Source organism: Blennius ocellaris (assembly GCF_963422515.1).
Source record: "Blennius ocellaris genome assembly, contig: SUPER_5_unloc_1, whole genome shotgun sequence".
NCBI classification, from domain to species: domain Eukaryota; kingdom Metazoa; phylum Chordata; class Actinopteri; order Blenniiformes; family Blenniidae; genus Blennius; species Blennius ocellaris.
The window spans coordinates 1,682,242-1,697,626 of NW_027662315.1; the positions used below are offsets into that span (position 1 = coordinate 1,682,242).

General features: G+C 47.8%; 1 protein-coding gene across 1 annotated transcript in view; it reads right to left on the reverse strand.

The window, feature by feature from the left end:
* LOC308130993 (filamin-A-like) overlaps positions 1 to 15,385 on the reverse strand; it is a 98,156-nt gene that overhangs the window by 62,328 nt on the left and 20,443 nt on the right. The window contains 1 exon segment of the mRNA XM_080521201.1: positions 9,821 to 10,309. Coding sequence (XP_080377327.1) covers positions 9,821 to 10,190 — 370 coding nt within the window. The 5' untranslated portion in view covers positions 10,191 to 10,309.

Genomic DNA, 15,385 nt, shown 5'->3' on the forward strand with positions numbered 1-15,385 from the left:
CATGTGGAGTCCAACTGAGGAAATCTCATTGGTTCATCATGTGGAGTCCAACTGAGGAAATCTCATTCATTCATCATGTGGAGTCCAACTGAGGAAATCTCATTCATTCATCATGTGGAGTCCAACTGAGGAAATCTCATTGGTTCATCATGTGGAGTCCAACTGAGGAAATCTCATTGGTTCATCATGTGGAGTCCAACTGAGGAAATCTCATTGGTTCATCATGTGGAGTCCAACTGAGGAAATCTCATTGGTTCATCATGTGGAGTCCAACTGAGGAAATCTCATTGGTTCATCATGTGGAGTCCAACTGAGGAAATCTCATTGGTTCATCATGTGGAGTCCAACTGAGGAAATCTCATTGGTTCATCATGTGGAGTCCAACTGAGGAAATCTCATTGGTTCATCATGTGGAGTCCAACTGAGGAAATCTCATTGGTTCATCATGTGGAGTCCAACTGAGGAAATCTCATTCATTCATCATGTGGAGTCCAACTGAGGAAATCTCATTGGTTCATCATGTGGAGTCCAACTGAGGAAATCTCATTCATTCATCATGTGGAGTCCAACTGAGGAAATCTCATTCATTCATCATGTGGAGTCCAACTGAGGAAATCTCATTCGTTCATCATGTGGAGTCCAACTGAGGAAATCTCATTGGTTCATCATGTGGAGTCCAACTGAGGAAATCTCATTGGTTCATCATGTGGAGTCCAACTGAGGAAATCTCATTGGTTCATCATGTGGAGTCCAACTGAGGAAATCTCATTGGTTCATCATGTGGAGTCCAACTGAGGAAATCTCATTGGTTCATCATGTGGAGTCCAACTGAGGAAATCTCATTGGTTCATCATGTGGAGTCCAACTGAGGAAATCTCATTGGTTTATCATGTGGAGTCCAACTGAGGAAATCTCATTGGTTCATCATGTGGAGTCCAACTGAGGAAATCTCATTGGTTTATCATGTGGAGTCCAACTGAGGAAATCTCATTGGTTCATCATGTGGAGTCCAACTGAGGAAATCTCATTGGTTCATCATGTGGAGTCCAACTGAGGAAATCTCATTGGTTCATCATGTGGAGTCCAACTGAGGAAATCTCATTGGTTCATCATGTGGAGTCCAACTGAGGAAATCTCATTGGTTCATCATGTGGAGTCCAACTGAGGAAATCTCATTGGTTCATCATGTGGAGTCCAACTGAGGAAATCTCATTGGTTCATCATGTGGAGTCCAACTGAGGAAATCTCATTGGTTCATCATGTGGAGTCCAACTGAGGAAATCTCATTGGTTCATCATGTGGAGTCCAACTGAGGAAATCTCATTCATTCATCATGTGGAGTCCAACTGAGGAAATCTCATTGGTTCATCATGTGGAGTCCAACTGAGGAAATCTCATTGGTTCATCATGTGGAGTCCAACTGAGGAAATCTCATTCATTCATCATGTGGAGTCCAACTGAGGAAATCTCATTCATTCATCATGTGGAGTCCAACTGAGGAAATCTCATTCATTCATCATGTGGAGTCCAACTGAGGAAATCTCATTGGTTCATCATGTGGAGTCCAACTGAGGAAATCTCATTGGTTCATCATGTGGAGTCCAACTGAGGAAATCTCATTGGTTCATCATGTGGAGTCCAACTGAGGAAATCTCATTGGTTCATCATGTGGAGTCCAACTGAGGAAATCTCATTCATTCATCATGTGGAGTCCAACTGAGGAAATCTCATTGGTTCATCATGTGGAGTCCAACTGAGGAAATCTCATTCATTCATCATGTGGAGTCCAACTGAGGAAATCTCATTCATTTATCATGTGGAGTCCAACTGAGGAAATCTCATTCATTCATCATGTGGAGTCCAACTGAGGAAATCTCATTGGTTCATCATGTGGAGTCCAACTGAGGAAATCTCATTGGTTCATCATGTGGAGTCCAACTGAGGAAATCTCATTGGTTCATCATGTGGAGTCCAACTGAGGAAATCTCATTGGTTCATCATGTGGAGTCCAACTGAGGAAATCTCATTGGTTCATCATGTGGAGTCCAACTGAGGAAATCTCATTGGTTCATCATGTGGAGTCCAACTGAGGAAATCTCATTGGTTCATCATGTGGAGTCCAACTGAGGAAATCTCATTGGTTCATCATGTGGAGTCCAACTGAGGAAATCTCATTCATTCATCATGTGGAGTCCAACTGAGGAAATCTCATTCATTTATCATGTGGAGTCCAACTGAGGAAATCTCATTCATTCATCATGTGGAGTCCAACTGAGGAAATCTCATTGGTTCATCATGTGGAGTCCAACTGAGGAAATCTCATTGGTTCATCATGTGGAGTCCAACTGAGGAAATCTCATTGGTTCATCATGTGGAGTCCAACTGAGGAAATCTCATTGGTTCATCATGTGGAGTCCAACTGAGGAAATCTCATTGGTTCATCATGTGGAGTCCAACTGAGGAAATCTCATTGGTTCATCATGTGGAGTCCAACTGAGGAAATCTCATTGGTTCATCATGTCGACAGTCAAACAGAGAAAAGCTAGAAACTCTCCTCCCCTGAAATTCAGGAGCTTCTGCACTTCCTCCTCTTCCTTTCTACTGCTCCCAGTCATGCTCCTTCCTCCTCCCTCCCTCCACCCCTTCCTCCACCCCCTCCTCCACCCCTCCCCCTCCTCAGCAGGAAAAAAGTTCCCCCTGGTTTTTTAGCCTTAAAAGGGCAGAAGCAAACTGGATGTTGGCGGCCCTCCCATTACCCAGGCTCTGGTTACAGACTAGGAGGGAGGAGGGAAGGGAGGAGGACAGGGGGAGACAGAGAAGAAAACAAAATGAGGAAAAAAATGCTGTGTGTGCCATTTTTAAAAGCCCACAGTGAGATAGGCTGATGAGAGGAGCAGCTCGAGGAGGAGAGAAACAAACGAGGGAGGGGGTGAAGGGAGGGCACAGCGTGGAGCAAACCAGGAGCGCTGATACATGTCAGGCTGCTTTAATCAGCACTTTGTTTCCTGGAAACATCAGATGTTCCTCCTCCTGGTAAATATGATTCAGACCTGGAGAAAGCTGCTCCACTCCCCCCCCCCACACACAGGGAAACCTGGACCCCCCCAAGAGGGGCAAGATGAGCGTACTGAATGGGAACGTGCCCCGAGGCAGCCCCCCCCCCCCCCCCAGCGGATGTCATGCCAGTGATAAAGAGCCAACAGGAAGTGATGCCGTCTGTCTCACTGCATTTGAGACCGTTTCTGGAAATGAAGGTTGAGTTTGTTTCCTCAGGTTGAGACGATGATTCTTTGTTCACCATTAACACACATCACTTCATTCGTATCAACATGAGCAATAAACATACGGTTTGGTAAAAGCCTGAAGGAGAGCAGGGAGTGAAGCGCTGGAGCAGAAGACCGGCGAGTAGAATATGTGTGTCCTACTGCCACTCCGCAATGACCCGCTATATTCTAGTACTTATTGAAACTGTATGGGACATCCTACTTTATCAGTATGAAAGTAAAATCACTATGAGACATTTATTGAATTGAATCAAAAATTCTCAATTTTAGATGACAACATTCAACAAATGCTGTTTATTTATTTCTCCATTCTTTCAGGCAGATCAATGCTTTTCCTCTTGTGTCACTGTTTGGATCCACTGTTAAATTGTTATTGGAGTCGTGTTGTGGGTCAGAGGTCAACATGTTTAACAGCCATCATTGTTCCAGCTGTTCTCCCTCCAGCCACCAGGGGGCAGACCAGGTCAGACAGGGACTTTATACAACCCACAAATAAACAAGAAACAAAGAGATGAAGTAACGATCCATACTAAACCATCTAGGAACACCATCTAGGAACACCATCGAGGGAAACATCGAGGTAAACCATCTAGGAACACCATCTAGGTAAACATCGAGGTAAACCATCTAGGAACACCATCTAGGAACACCATCTAGGTAAACATCGAGGAACACCATCTAGGAACACCATCTAGGAACACCATCTAGGTAAACATCGAGGGAAACCATCTAGGAACACCATCTAGGAACACCATCTAGGTAAACATCGAGGAACACCATCTAGGAACACCATCTAGGTAAACATCGAGGAACACCATCTAGGAACACCATCTAGGTAAACATCGAGGGAAACCATCTAGGAACACCATCTAGGAACACCATCGAGGGAAACATCGAGGTAAACCATCTAGGAACACCATCTAGGAACACCATCTAGGTAAACATCGAGGAACACCATCTAGGAACACCATCTAGGTAAACATCGAGGGAAACCATCTAGGGAAACCATCTAGGAACACCATCTAGGAACACCATCTAGGAACACCATCGAGGGAAACATCTCAGAATTGCTCAGAAGAATCAGAATTGCTTGCAATTCTTTTAGGGAAACATCTAGGAAACCATCCGGGAACCATCCAGGGAACCATTGAGGGAAACCATTGAGGGAACACCATCTAGGGAACACCATCGAGGGAACCCCATCTAGGAACACCATCGAGGGAACCATCGAGAGAACACCATCTAAGGAACACCATCTAGGAAAACATCTACAAGCATCTGCAACAAGATGCTTGTAGATGTTCCATCAGTCTGTCATTGCAAGCGCCATCTTTTTTGCTGGGGTGCCCTGGGTGTCCTGGGGTGCCCTGGGTGTCCTGGGGTGCCCTGGGTGTCCTGGGGTGCCCTGGGTGTCCTGGGTGTGGGCATCAAGGCAAAGGACGCCAACAGACTGAACAAAGTGATCAGGAAGGCAGAGTCTGTTGTTGGCTCCAAGCTTGTCACCCTGGAGGAGGTGGTGGAGGACAATCATGGACAACCCCCCCCCCCCCCCCCCCCCCCCCCCTCCAAAAGACACTGGACCAGCTGGTCACCTGGAGGAGGTGGTGGAGGACAATCATGGACAACCCCCCCCTCCACAAGACACTGGACCAGCTGGTCACCTGGAGGAGGTGGTGGAGGACAATCATGGACAACCCCCCCCCCCCCCTCCACAAGACACTGGACCAGCTGGTCACCTGGAGGAGGTGGTGGAGGACAATCATGGACAACCCCCCCCCTCCACAAGACACTGGACCAGCTGGTCACCTGGAGGAGGTGGTGGAGGACAATCATGGACAACCCCCCCCCCCCCCCCCTCCACAAGACACTGGACCAGCTGAAGAGCAGCTTCAGCAACAGACTGATTGAACCTGCTGCTCTGAGGAACGTTACAGGAAGTCCTTCCTCCCCACGGCAATAAGACTTTTTAACTCTTCGACCTCCGTCAGAGCCTCAATCATCACCACCTGGACTAAATTACATTGATACTTATATTATATCATATATTTCATATGGCATATTGCATGTACATATACATATATTTATACATGTGCAAGTACACTAATACCATTGTATTATTATTATTATTATAAGTATACAATTACTATTGATATAATTACTGATATATATATATATATATATATATATATATAGTTGTTATTGTTATTTTATTGCTACCATATTGTTATTGTTATATTATTGCTACCATTATTAGTAGTATTAGACATGAGTATTATACACTATTTCACACTTTTATTTATTATGGTTATTATTATTATATAATGCCTACTTCTAATGGCTCTGCCACTACACCTTACTATCTATTTATTTATGTTGCTTTTATCTCGTCTTATTTCCAAGTGCCCATGTTTCGTTCTGTGCTTTACTTTATGTCTTATACAGAGATATTTTTATTTCTTACTTTTATTACTATTCTATTGTATTTTATAATATTCGTATGTACCAGATTGCTGCAACAAGACAATTTCACTTCGGGGATGAATAAAGTAATTATCCATCTATCTAGGAACCGCCAAGGAACCATCTAGAAAGCATCTGGAAAACATCTAGAAAACATGTTTGGATATAGAGTCACTGTTTAAAGAACTGGACATGACAGAGGTCCCGTAGAGTCACTAGAGAGGAGCAGTAGAGTCACTAGAGAGGAGCAGTAGAGTCACTAGAGAGGAGCAGTAGAGTCACTAGGGAGGAGCAGTAGAGTCACTAGAGAGGAGCAGTAGAGTCACTAGGGAGGAGCAGTAGAGTCACTAGAGAGGAGCAGTAGAGTCACTAGGGAGGAGCAGTAGAGTCACTAGAGAGGAGCAGTAGAGTCACTAGGGAGGAGCAGTAGAGTCACTAGAGGAGCAGTAGAGTCACTAGAGAGGAGCAGTAGAGTCACTAGAGAGGAGCAGTAGAGTCACTAGAGCAGCAGTAGAGTCACTAGAGGAGCAGTAGAGTCACTAGAGGAGCAGTAGAGTCACTAGAGCAGCAGTAGAGTCACTAGAGAGGAGCAGTAGAGTCACTAGAGCAGCAGTAGAGTCACTAGAGCAGCAGTAGAGTCACTAGAGAGGAGCAGTAGAGTCACTAGAGGAGCAGTAGAGTCACTAGAGAGGAGCAGTAGAGTCACTAGAGGAGCAGTAGAGTCACTAGAGCAGCAGTAGAGTCACTAGGGAGGAGCAGTAGAGTCACTAGAGAGGAGCAGTAGAGTCACTAGAGGAGCAGTAGAGTCACTAGAGCAGCAGTAGAGTCACTAGGGAGGAGCAGTAGAGTCACTAGAGAGGAGCAGTAGAGTCACTAGAGAGGAGCAGTAGAGTCACTAGAGGAGCAGTAGAGTCACTAGGGAGGAGCAGTAGAGTCACTAGAGAGGAGCAGTAGAGTCACTAGAGAGGAGCAGTAGAGTCACTAGAGGAGCAGTAGAGTCACTAGGGAGGAGCAGTAGAGTCACTAGGGAGGAGCAGTAGAGTCACTAGAGAGGAGCAGTAGAGTCACTAGAGAGGAGCTGTAGAGTCACTAGAGGAGCAGTAGAGTCACTAGAGAGGAGCAGTAGAGTCACTAGAGAGGAGCAGTAGAGTCACTAGAGGAGCAGTAGAGTCACTAGAGGAGCAGTAGAGTCACTAGAGAGGAGCAGTAGAGTCACTAGAGAGGAGCAGTAGAGTCACTAGAGAGGAGCAGTAGAGTCACTAGAGGAGCAGTAGAGTCACTAGAGGAGCAGTAGAGTCACTAGGGAGGAGCAGTAGAGTCACTAGAGAGGAGCAGTAGAGTCACTAGAGGAGCAGTAGAGTCACTAGAGCAGCAGTAGAGTCACTAGGGAGGAGCAGTAGAGTCACTAGAGAGGAGCTGTAGAGTCACTAGAGGAGCAGTAGAGTCACTAGAGAGGAGCAGTAGAGTCACTAGGGAGGAGCAGTAGAGTCACTAGAGAGGAGCAGTAGAGTCACTAGAGAGGAGCAGTAGAGTCACTAGAGGAGCTGTAGAGTCACTAGAGGAGCTGTAGAGTCACTAGAGGAGCAGTAGAGTCACTAGAGAGGAGCAGTAGAGTCACTAGACGAGCAGTAGAGTCACTAGAGAGGAGCAGTAGAGTCACTAGAGGAGCTGTAGAGTCACTAGAGGAGCTGTAGAGTCACATCGAGGAGCAGTAGAGTCACTAGCACTACACTGCACTACACGACACTACACGACACTACACTACATGATGCTACACTACACGACACTACACTACATGATGCTACACTACACGACACTACACGACACTACACTACATGATGCTACACTACACGACACTACACTACATGATGCTACACTACACGACACTACACGACACTACACTACATGATGCTACACTACACGACACTACACGACACTACACTACATGATGCTACACTACACGACACTACACTACACTACACTACATGATGCTACACTACACGACACTACACTACACTGCACTGCAAACCTGAGGGGTGAAAACAAGTTTATCAAAGATATTCTATATCTTGTAATCTTATAAAACCTCAAGAATGTTACGGTCACAGTGGATGTTCCTGACGTAGCACCAGGTCATGTGGAGGGCAGACCGAGGATGGAGGGTGGAGGTTTGACAGAGGGTGGATGTACAGACGGTGGAGGTACGGGGGGGTGGAGGCTTGACAGAGGGTGGATGTTTGACAGACGGTGGAGGTTTGACAATCATTCCTCTGATGCTTCAGCTTAAAGAAGATGAAGAAACGTTCCATATTATTGATCAAAGATCAAACAGATAAAATGCAGTTTGTAGCAAAGTGAGCACATTGATGATGCTGTTTGTTGATGTGTGAAAGAGACGAGGCAGCAGGCGTCATATTGAGAAGAGTGGAGACGATACTTTGGTCGTTTGTGGTGAATGTTGCTGCCTGGGTGTGTCTCAAAGAAAGGAGGAAGTCAGAGAGAGAGAGAGAGAGAGAGAGAGAGAGAGAGAGAGAGAGAGAGAGAGAGAGAGAGAGAGAGACAGAGACAGAGACAGAGACAGAGACAGAGAGAGACAGAGACAGAGAGAGACAGAGAGAGAGAGAGAGAGACAGAGACAGAGACAGACAGAAGACCCCTTCATCCTCAGATTACATGACTCAGAGAAGAGCTCCAGCAACACACACACACACACACACACACACACACACACACACACACACACACACACACACACACACACACACACACACACACACACACACACACACACACACACACACACACACACACACACACACACACCAGTGTTGGGGTAATAAATCCAGCTTTGTTTATTACCCAAAATGCATTGCTCTGGACCCGGTCCGGTCCAGGTGGTAGAACCATGACTGTTGTCGACTGGACCCGGTCCGGTCCAGACCCGGTCCGGTCCAGGTGGTAGAACTAGTGTCAGTTGGACTATTGACTTTCAGTCTTCACTGTTTTCTAGTTGAACCTTCCTGATCTGGTTCTGGGGTCCATTCAGGAGACACACTGGACAGGGGACACTGTCTGGTCCTCTGGACAGAGACCACCGAGGTCTCCTCTGGTCCTCTGTCCAGAGACCATGAGGTCTCCTCTGGTCCTCTGTCCAGAGACCAAGACCAGGAAAAAGAAAGAGCGAGCGAGACCAGTTCGGTCATGATGGATCAGTTAGAGCAACACCCCTCAGAGAGTGAGCCGCTCTGGGACGCGCTGCAGGACCCGACCCAGCAGGACCCGGACCCAGCAGGACCTGGACCCAGCAGGACCCGGACCCAGCAGCCCGGGGACGCACTGCAGGACCCGACCCAGCAGGACCCGGACCCAGCAGGACCTGGACCCAGCAGCCCGGGGACGCACTGCAGGACCCGACCCAGCAGGACCCGGACCCAGCAGGACCCGGACCCAGCAGGACCTGGACCCAGCAGCCCGGGGACGCACTGCAGGACCTGGACCCAGCAGGACCCGGACCCAGCAGCCCGGGGACGCGCTGCAGAACCCGGACCCAGCAGGACCCGGACCCAGCAGTCCCGGGACACTCTGCAGGACCTGGACCCAGCAGGACCCGGACTCAGCAGGACCCGGATCCAGCAGTCCCGGGACACTCTGCAGGACCTGGACCCAGCAGCCCCGGGACACTCTGCAGGACCTGGACCCAGCAGTCCCGGGACACTCTGCAGGACCTGGACCCAGCAGTCCCGGGACACTCTGCAGGACCTGGACCCAGCAGCCCCGGGACGCGCTGCAGGACCTGGACCCAGCAGGACCCGGACCCAGCAGGACCCGGACCCAGCAGTCCCGGGACACTCTGCTGGACCTGGACCCAGCAGCCCCGGGACGCGCTGCAGGACCCGGACCCAGCAGGACCTGGACCCAGCAGCCCGGTAACTTGAGAAAGTGCGTTACTTTCTATTCCATCAGTACTTTTACGCCTCACTTTGCCCGCAGGAGGAGCTGAAGGAGCGTCAGTCCGTCTGCCGGCGCGTCACGTCATCACCTACCTGGAGCCAGGTGCGCGTCACGTCATCACCTACCTATGGACACCAGCTTGATGTTCTCCTTGTCCAGGAACTCCAGCGCCACGGACACGTTCTCCAGCTGCATCTGGCGGAACGTGGGCCTCTGGTTGTACTTCCGGAACATTTTCTTCTGGCTCAGCACCTCCAGCAGCCCGATCAGCCGCAGCCCGTCGCCCAGGTCCGTCTGCAGGTTCCCGATCCGCTTGTTCACGCACTTCAGGTGCTCGTTGCACCAGCGCGTGAACGTGTTCTGCTGGATCTTCTTCCACGGCGCGTCCTCGGCCAGGTCCTTCTCCGTGGCGGGCATTTCTGCGTCCTTGTCCGGGGAGAGAGCGTTGGGAGCGGGCGCGGCGCTCTGGTGGCTCCGGGGGTGGGACCCACTCATTTTTATGGCCTCGGCTGTGAGTCGGTTCGCTGGATTTTTCTGGGTGGAGTCTGCGTGTCTCTCTCTCTCTCTCTCTCTCTCTCTCTCTCTCTCTCCTCTGCGTCTCTCTGTCCGCCGCTCTGCACCGGGACACAAGAAAGACAGGATCAGCGGACAGCCGCTTATAACCCTCCAGCAGCGGCGGGGGGAAGTAGGCGGATAACAAAGGAAGGGAGTCGTTCTGGACCGAACTGCGCCGGACCAGGCTGCCCAACATGAGGCCCGGGGGCCCGGACAGGGTCACCACTTGTGAACTTCTGACAACTTTATGGATTGAGAAACTTTCCAACAAGCTGTGCTGAAGGTGTTTGTTCACCAAGTTTAGACATGAAAAAAAACCTTCAAGTTTAAAAACCTAAAGATGTGTTTGTTTTCCAAATCTACATTTTCAGAATGATTCATCTTGCAAACCTTTAAATCAGCATATTTCATCTTTTCGAGCTCATTTTATGAAGAATGTATCCAGAAAACGTCCACTGGGACGTACAGAAAGTCTTTTGTTCACACCTTTTCATCCTGTTCTCAGAATCACTGTTGTTAATAAAGTGTGGAGACACATTAAGAAGGAACCACAATCATTGAAGTTGATCATGAGAAGAACATCCTTTTGAGGCTGGAACATGTTTTCAAGACGTCTGCAGCTTTAGAAACTCGTTTCATAAGAACAAATGAGTAAGAACACATTTGTGGGGAATTTAAGTTAAAGTAAACCTAAAACATTTCAAATACATTGGACATTATAATCTGTATTATATTCACTTTCATGATAGAGAAAAACAGCTGACAGGAAACATACAAACAACACGTGCTAAACATCGGTGACAATAATAAAACGATCTTCATGAAGGAGAAAAGGTTGAGAGCAGCATTTTGAAACTCGCCAGGGTCTCACCAGGCCTTCTGACAGATTCGATGATATCAGATTAGTCCTCACCTCTGTGGCAAACGGACCACGTGAACAAACTTCTCAAGTCTTTTGATTTTCATTGTTCACATTTTCTCAACAGTCACAGTCTGTCCATGACGTCTGGTGACACATAAAATCCAACTGTACTAAAAATAGTGAAATCACTTCTTTTTTTAATGACTCATACGAAAGAGGATTAGAGCCACAAAACCTCCGATTTCTCCCAGAAAAATAGAACATCTGAATTGTGAAACTGAGTTGGAATCAGCCCATCAAAATGTCTAAAAGCAGCTTAAACTCTCCTCACTTAATGGCTATTTTCCTTCAAGACCAGTTTGTTTTAATACTAACTTTAGCTTTTTACATCTGCATTTGTATTTAAAAATGTGGTCCAGGTGTGAGTCTGAATGTAACGTCTAATCATGGCAGACTGATCGACAACTGATCAACAACTGATCAGCAGCTCAGTGGAAGGAGTGTTGGTGGAACCGAGGCAGCAGAAGAGAAGCAAACTGAACAGGACAAGAACATCAAGAGTCAATAAAAGCTGCTGAGGCTCAGTGATCAGGATGAAGGACAAACTGCAGCTCTGCAGAGGAACACTGCATTTCCTGCTGCAGCAGCATGAAGCTGCCCTGTGGGCTCCTCCTCCTCACTGAGACCCTGAGGAGGAGGAGGAGGAGGAGGAGGAGGAGGTGGGCTCCTCATTTGATTGTGTCTGCAGCATGATGGCGTTCCACGTTGTCCAGCTTTAGTTTCCGTGGCTTTGTGGCTCTTTGTGGAGTTTTTCAGCTTGAACCTTGAATGTGACGTCTCTGGACTCAGCCTGTCTTTACAAAGGTTCCAGAGCCAGACCCTGACCTCCTCGGTGCTCCTCCTCCTGCACCGACCCCACCAGGAGCCACTCTTCTCCTGCAGCTCGGTCACAGTCAACAAACGGCAATAACTGCAGCTGCAACTGAAGTCCTATCAGCAGATTGAACCATCAGACGGTTGCTTTACCAACAGCTTCCTGGCATTCAGCCCACTTCATCATCTTCACTGCTAGGACACATTGGAACATTGTTAGCCTCTCAACATGCACCATGAGGAAACATGACTCCCAGACATGTTCCTGTGCATGACTCACTGTTTTTAATGATATTATCATTAACCTGGAGGTCCCTGGAAGCTGCCACACACGGAGCAAACACTGCAGTACCACTGGCAGATACCAGGGGGCAGTGTTGTAATGAACAGAGTCTGGGGGTCCGTCTATCTTATTTATCCACTTTACATCCTGGATGACGTCACGGGGTTAAGGAAAGGTGTTAGGAGGCTTCCTAAAGGAGTTAAGGAAAGGTGTTAGAGGCTTCCTAAAGGAGTTAAGGAAAGGTGTTAGGAGGCTTCTTAAAGGAGTTAAGAAAAGGTGTTAGGAGGCTACTAAAGGAGTTAGGAGGCTACTAAAGGACTTAAAGAAAGGTGTTAGGAGGCTTCCTAAAGGAGTTAAGGAAAGGTGTTAGGAGGCTTCCTAAAGGAGTTAAGGAAAGGTGTTAGAGGCTTCCTAAAGGAGTTAAGGAAAGGTGTTAGAAAGGAGTTAGTGAAAGGCGATCACGTTGGTGTGACAGTCAGACAGTTTCACTTAGTGACATCATAATAAAGCGACGGCGGCACAAGTCAGTGACGTCTGCTGTGGCGGTAAAAGAACTACAAGTTTCTGAAAATGGACGAAAAAAGTACTTTTGGGTTTTAGATGATTTCAAGTTGTTCCAGCAGATTATTCTTTGGTCATTTACATAATCTGCTCCTTTTTCACTCATCCTGAGTTTCTCTGAACGCTCTGATGAGCCGGCCCTTTAAATGTTGTCGCTGCAAGGAATTGTGGGGCAGCAGGAGCTGATCTCCTTTGGTAAAGGAAGCATCAGTGTTTCCTAGGCTAAAGGAAGCATCAGTGTTTCCTAGGCTAAAGGAGGCTCTAAAGGAAGCATCAGTGTTTCCTCGGCTAAAGGAAGCATCAGTGTTTCCTAGGCTAAAGGAGGCTCTAAAGGAAGCATCAGTGTTTCCTAGGCTAAAGGAGGTTCTAAAGGAAGCATCAGTGTTTCCTAGGCTAAAGGAAGCATCAGTGTTTCCTAGGCTAAAGGAGGTTCTAAAGGAAGCATCAGTGTTTCCTAGGCTAAAGGAGGTTCTAAAGGAAGCATCAGTGTTTCCTAGGCTAAAGGAAGCATCAGTGTTTCCTAGGCTAAAGGAGGCTCTAAAGGAAGCAACAAGCCTCCTTCACTTTGCTCCTTGAGGATCCAGACAGTCGTTATCATGGCCTCTACATAAAACCCTCCAGGTTCAGGAGAAGTGATAGATCAGGAGACAGGAGGGACATTTGGGACGGACCTGGGGGCTCCTGCTGTCACCATTTTTGTTAGCAATGAGAGAGAGAGAGAGAGAGAGAGAGAAAGAGAGAACTCACTTCTTCTTGTATCTGGCCAGTATGTCCATGCAGAGCAGCACCCTCTGCTGGATGCATGGAGTATAAAGGCCACGTTATTTACATACAAACATCTAAAAATATTGCCTTTTTTGTCAAAGTCTTGTTTATCCGTCCTGTTCTTGACTTTTCTGCTCTTTTCTGGCTTTCACTCGGACATGATGTGGCCCTCACTGGCCCCAGTGATAACTAGCAGCACCACTAGAGGGAGCAGTAGAGCCATGTTTCAGGAGGATCAGCAGCCTGCACAGCCCCGATATACTGAAGTGTCGCTGGAAAACAAACATCCTATGATGACTGTGGATTCCTTTCCTCTCTGATCTCAGAGATGTGACTCTGCAGCTTTTTGTCTAAATAAGGAGCTCGATGCCATGAGCCATCGCAAAGGCCTAGCCTTTCAGTGTGTGTGTGTGTGTGTGTGTGTGTGTGTGTGTGTGTGTGTGTGTGTGTGTGTGTGTCTGTGTGTGTGTCTGTGTGTGTGTGTGTGTGTCTGTGTGTGTGTGTGTGTGTCTGTGTGAGAGTGTGTCAGTGTGTGTGTGTGTGTGTGTGTGTGTGTGTGTGTATGTGGTCTGAGGAATGGCTCCCAGCTCCAGAACAACCCTCCAGCCTCCTGACTCAATAACAGCCCAATTAGAAACAAAAATGATTGTAATGCAGGCGTGATGTCACTGGCAGGATTTGACCTAATGAACTGTTAACAACAATAGAAAAGTAGCTGTAGATTCCCTCAGCAGGTAATTAGCACAGTTTATCACACATCTTGAAACGACACAAAGCTTCAAACTGGAAGCTGTGAGAGCAGAGACCAGATGAGGGTGAAGAGAAGTGACTAAAGCAGAAGTGTGCTGTGAGGAAGCTGCTGTCACTTCACCACCGTTGCTCATTGCTTCAGTGGATTTGTCCAGATCAATGTGGCCAAACACACATGGTCGGCTGGCTCCCTCTAGTGGCTGGTTACTGATCTACAGGTCAAGGCATCCTCTTTATCTCACAAACTCTTTTTTTGGCCTTTTCTCTCTCTCTCTCTCTCATTTATTTTTTAGTTTCTTGCGTCTTGTCAGCTGAACGTCATCACGTTGAATGTCCTCTCACTGTTTTGTCCAACGAGCTGTTCCGGGCTGCTGAATGTCCACCTGTGTTTCAACATGCATTAGTGGCATGAGCAGCAGCGCAGCACACGTCATGAAGGAATAGGCAACATCTTGTCTGCAATAAAAACTGCTTTGATTTGATGTTCTCAGCTCCTGGTCAGTGGGAAGTGGACTCTGTGGGGACAGACACGTTGTCAGTGTCGGGTCTCACCCTGTGGACATATGAGGTGGTTGAAGGAGTTCATCTCCATACGTCTCTGTGGTGAGGGTTTTCCAGTGAGGGACACCACAGTGTCTCTTGTCCACACCTCAACCCTTCTATCCAGAATGCGGACAAGGGACACCACAGTGTCTCTTGTCCACACCTCAACCCTTCTATCCAGAATGCGGACAAGGGACACCACAGTCCTCCAGTGTTCAGATTCCAGTGTTCGTGACAGTGAAGAGCAGTCTGAGACCACAGGACTGAAACCACAGGACTGAGACCAGCCCCTACTCACTGCCAGTTCAGCCGTCCATCCCCCAAATGCACGTCCCAAACAAATGTGACACCATTTCAAAAGAGAAGAGGCAGCACCGACTTTACACTGCACAGGTTCAACTGACCATCAGGATCTTTCACAAACAGCAACACCCAGAAACAGGTATTTTGTCCCTAGAGGCTCCTGTAGACTGCCTCGCGGTACGACACCACTCTAAG